Below are 4977 nucleotides of genomic sequence, written 5' to 3' on the forward strand. Positions count from 1 at the left end.
CTGTCTCTCAGATGCTGATGTCTATTTGAACACATTTTAGCTTCTCATGGAGTGTTTGCACAGTGTTTTTTTTTTTACCCATTTTCTGATTTTATTTTCTATTCAGCTTAACTTTAAATGTAGCTTTTCATTTACATTATTTAGGGTGTCTTCTGTCTATATGTTTTTGCTACTGTCATAACAATTTCCCCATTGTGCGACAATAAAGGTATTTCTAAATGCCCCCGTAGATGAAAGGAAACAACTTGGGATGAAAATAATTCATAACTAGAAATGAGATCAACAGAGCAAGTCTCTCTCACATACAAATGTGCCTTTGTTGAATGCTATATAGATGACACAAATCAGACACGTGTTCGTCGTCACACCATAGGTTTCACACCTTGGTTTTTCTGCTCTCACGCTTCTGTGAATAAGCACTACGGGTGCAAACACACATTTCAAGGATGCCACTGAGCATGCTTCTGTTTTATTTCACTTCAGCTGTTTAGCTTCATGGGCTGAATAAACCTGAAACATTGATGAGGAAGTAGAAATCCGGATACAAACTACAAATATCACTTCTCTTCTGGACACACTGCAACTCTGAGTATTAATGATGCCTAACCTTACAGGTTTTATTTATTTAAAGGACTGACAGCAGTGAAACTCCATCCACTGTGGGTCTCTGTAAATTTTATTTAAACATTCCCAGTCAGATTTAGATATTTTTACACACACACACACACACACACACACACACACACACACACACACACACACACTGCACTGCATCTATGAAAATCAGCTTGTCTTGCCTCAAATTCTCAAGTTCATTTAAGTCTGGATTTTGATTAGGCTGTTCCATCACTTGAATAGGCTTTGATCTAAAGACCGTTTCAATGTAGCGCTGGCTGTTTGAAGACAGCATTCTTGTTGAAGAGAAGCATTATCTCATCATGATCCTGCCACTACAATGGACAGTAAGTTCAGGTTGTGTAGCATCTACATCTACAGCACAAACATCTAAATAAAGGAGCACCTTTATTTAAATGTTTGTCGAGTCCCCTACCACGCATGGAGCAAACTTCAAATTGGACTTATTTTGCCTTGGAAATTTGTGGAGTGCACAGCCAATAGTTGTCCTTTCAACAGCTTGTCCCACCTGAGCTTTGGATCTCTGCAGCTCCTCTTGACTGCTTCTCTGGTTAGTGTTTTACTTGTTCAGTCAGTCTTTTTGCTACATTTTTCTTCAGAACTGAACTCTGCTCTGTGAAATGTAAGCTTGGGATATTGTTTTACAACCCTGCGTTAGCCTGGTCTGCTCGGTTTCTTGGTCTTCGTGAAGCTGTTTGTTCTCTTACAAACCTCAGAGGCCTTCAACATCTGCATTTATACTAAGATTAATGGATCCCAGTGGATACTTATAAAACACTGATAAAACACCAAACTGCCTTCTGAAGGCAGTTTGGTGTTTTATTCATGGGTATTAGAGTAAAGTGGGAGGAATAGAAATGGTTACAAATACTGATTTGTAAAAATTGTTAATGCTCACGTATCTTATCTGTGACATAAGGACATACATTAAAGTTTATGGTTTAAATGTAACAGAATGTGGAAATGCTCAAAAGGTATAAATGCTTTTGTAACACACTGTAGGATGGTGAAAACATTCAGGCTGTAATTTTTGTTGCACCTTGGATGCAGCAGCAAATTGAGCTTTTATCTTGTTAAACTGGGTGGTGGTGTTCTTCACGTAATTTTTTTTTCTAAGGAGATATCATTTTCAGCTGTGCTGCTATAAACGTGTTAGACTTGACTTGAACACATGTGACTTCACAATTCAAGTTTGTTCTTAGAAAGGTTTCTCATAAGAGGAATTAATAGCTGCTGCTGAAAGAAGAAGTGCTGTTACTGAAAGATCAGCGGTTTAAGCTTCATAAAATAGTCTCTATAGTGTTTTAAAAGGTATTTCCATTCACAATTAAGATCCTTTAAATCCATTTTGGTCAATAAGTTGTAGAACCTACTGTCCAGACTCACAGTCTAGCAAATGTCCTTAGCTAGCTGTAGTTATATGTTTCCGCAACATGAGGAGAAAGCCAATAAATGGTATCTTGCCATCATGTAAAACAAATGGGTGTTATTTAAAAAAAAAACATCTCTGCAACTTTATTAAGAATTAAAAAACCTTTAAAAGTAAAATAAAAAGAAGTGACTTCCTGGAAAACTCAAACCACACTACAAGCGCTTTTTTTTCTGCTCTGGTGGTTCCCCTTTAAAAAGGGCGGGCGGCCTTTCTGGGGCTCATTCTCACATCTGCAGGCATCAAAGCAACACCAAACAACACCATGCGGTGCAACTTCAGTGGAGCCGTGCTGATCCGAGCGCTCCCTCCTCTCCTTGTAACAGAGTTCATTCTGGGTCTGGTAGGAAACGGTTTGGCTCTGTTCATCTTCTGCTTCCACCTGAGGCCCTGGAAAAGCAGCACGGTGCTGCTCTTCAACCTGGCAGTGAGCGACTTCATGCTCATCCTGGCTCTGCCCCTCCGGGCCAACTATTACCTCTCAGAAATCAAATGGATGTTCGGTGAGAAACTCTGTAACATCTGCCTCTTCATGCTGGCGATGAACCGCAGCGGGAGCACCTTCTTCTTGATGGCCATCGCCGTAGACAGGTACATGCGTGTGGTGCATCCCCACCATCCTCTGAACTCTCTGAGCGCTGGCAAGGCCATGCTGGGAGCGATCGTGCTGTGGCTGGTCCCCATTACGATGACCGCCCACGTCTTCTCTCTGCAACACATAAACACAACCTACTGCGAGAGCTTTATGGTGGACACAGAGTCCAGAGGAAACCTGTCCTGGCATAAATTCACCTTTCTCTTCTCGTTCTACATGCCCCTGCTGGTGATTCTCTACTGCACCTTCCACATCATCAGCCACCTGAGGAAGAGACAGCTGGCCCACCAGGCCAAGTTCAAGAAGGCTCTGTACTTCATCGTGGTGGTGGTGGTGTTGTTCATAATCTGCTTCCTCCCCAGCAACATCACTCTGCTGGCCATGTGGATCAAGATGCTGAAAGGATTCAGTTGTAGTGATATTGAACATCTAACCACAGGGTTTTACATCACCATCAGTTTGACTTATCTCAACAGTGTGCTGGACCCCGTGGTCTACTATTTCTCCAGCCCGGCTTTTAAGAACATCTGCAGGAAGACTCTGCATCTGCCACAGGCAGAGACTGGTGAAAGCACAGACAGGAAAACACGTGATACGGGATCCCATTCGCTCAGCCAGCTGTGACCGAAAAACTCGGATCTGCAGATTCAGAGCTAAAACTCGGTTAGAGAGGAGTCAAGTTTCCCTATTTAGCATCACGTTTGAGTTACGGCAAATAAGATGCTATCTTTACTTCCCTTATAGCTATTGAAAATATGTAATTTGCACTTTCCTAGCACAAGCATGTCTCGGCATGTTTATATATAACTTACCATGAATGCACTTTTTATGCTGTTTCTTTTGCTAAGCATTTAATATGAAAATGGTGCACTTTTTATTCAGTTTCATTGAGTACATTGCTTTAATGAGACCTATTGCTTCTGTTATGAAAATATATGATAAGTTGTTGTCTTAATCAGGCATTTTTATGAAAAACACAAGTGTTACCTTTTAATCCCTAAACTGTGTCTTGGAGTTTACAGAAGGTGGGTTTTTTGCAAGATTCACTCGAAAGCAATTAAATTCTTTCAAACTCTGGAAGGACAACAGGCACAGCTCACAGGGTGTTTGCTTTTAAGGTCTGAAAGCTATTTTATGGTTCTTGAGGTCATCTGGGTGGACCCCTGATAGGACATTTGGGTGCTAAATCAGCCTTACTTCACGAAGACCCTTGGGAGAACAGTCTCCTTTGTTTCGGAGCAGATAGAAACTGGAGCCTCAATGTCTGGGCTCTCACACCCCCAAACTAATTGGGAGGGGGTGCTTAGTCTATTAAAACATGTGATTGGGGGTATGAGTGCAGACAAATCGCTTGCAGCAATATTGTGTAGGATGTCGAGTAAATACAGTAAATATGCATAAGTGTTTGTCTCTGTTTTGAATTCCAAATGTAATAAATACATGCATGTTAAAAGTGTTTAGTCTCTGGTAATTGTTTCTTCCTTTGCTACCAAATCTTCAAACCGGGTGAGATGGGCGGTGATGAATGGAACAGGAACGGGCCCAAATCTTAACACTTCCCATAACCTCATTAAATGTGGCTAAAATATGTCTACTTGGAATTGTATTTAATGCACATTAAGGAAATATTCTAAAAATAGATTAAAAAAAATACACAATGCCCCAATGCTTTGGCTCTATGATAGTTTAATAATTGATAAAATATTTCAGGTGTACTTTTCCTTCCACTGGAACGATACGTTTTAGTTTTTTTCTGCATTATTCCAGTCACATTATTTAGGTTGTGATTGTGAAAGTTATTTAGTGCCAACCTGTACAGGGTGCACCCGCCTCTCGCCCTCTGACAGCTGGAGATAGGCACCAGCACCTCTCGCAACCCCACGAGGGATAAGCTAGTAGGAAAATGGATGGATGAAGTTAATCAGTGCAGGATTTTAATCCACACAAACATAGAAATCAACCTATTCTACATCTCAAATATCAATCGTTTCAGAATGCTATATGACGGCTAGAAGGTAAACGTGGTTGAACCTTTCCACATTTTGACAAAATCCTCAATGTATTTTACTGGGAATTTATCTATCAGACAATAAAATCCCAATCCTTCTGTGTAGAGGAACAAATTAGGTACCCAAGAGGGTGAGAGTAACACTGAAAACATAGTAGGAATTTCTGCCTGTTTGACGACAACCTGCTGTATTCTCAATGTGTCTACCTCAGCGCTACACAAAGAAAAAAGGGAGGCTCGTTACCCTGGCTCTTGGTTGAGCATGTAAGCATTTTTACTAGTTGGTAAAAATCTATATATTGGCCAATA

The 4977-nt window shown here is 40.8% G+C and overlaps 1 protein-coding gene across 1 annotated transcript; it reads left to right on the top strand.

Moving 5' to 3' along the window:
- Positions 1-2330: 2330 nt before the first annotated feature.
- LOC105919080 (hydroxycarboxylic acid receptor 2) lies at positions 2331-4069 on the top strand. Its single transcript, XM_036144799.1, has one exon. The coding sequence runs from the start codon at positions 2331-2333 to the stop codon at positions 3282-3284; it is 954 nt and encodes a 317-aa protein (XP_036000692.1). The 3' UTR covers positions 3285-4069.
- The last annotated feature ends 908 nt before the right edge of the window (positions 4070-4977 follow it).

The sequence above is a fragment of the Fundulus heteroclitus genome, chromosome 12 (assembly GCF_011125445.2).
Source record: "Fundulus heteroclitus isolate FHET01 chromosome 12, MU-UCD_Fhet_4.1, whole genome shotgun sequence".
NCBI classification, from domain to species: Eukaryota; Metazoa; Chordata; class Actinopteri; order Cyprinodontiformes; family Fundulidae; genus Fundulus; species Fundulus heteroclitus.

What these genes read in the sequence shown, in the direction of transcription:
- LOC105919080 (XM_036144799.1), top strand. Translation starts at nt 2,331, where the DNA reads ATGCGGTGCAACTTCAGTGGAGCCGTGCTGATCCGAGCGCTCCCTCCT.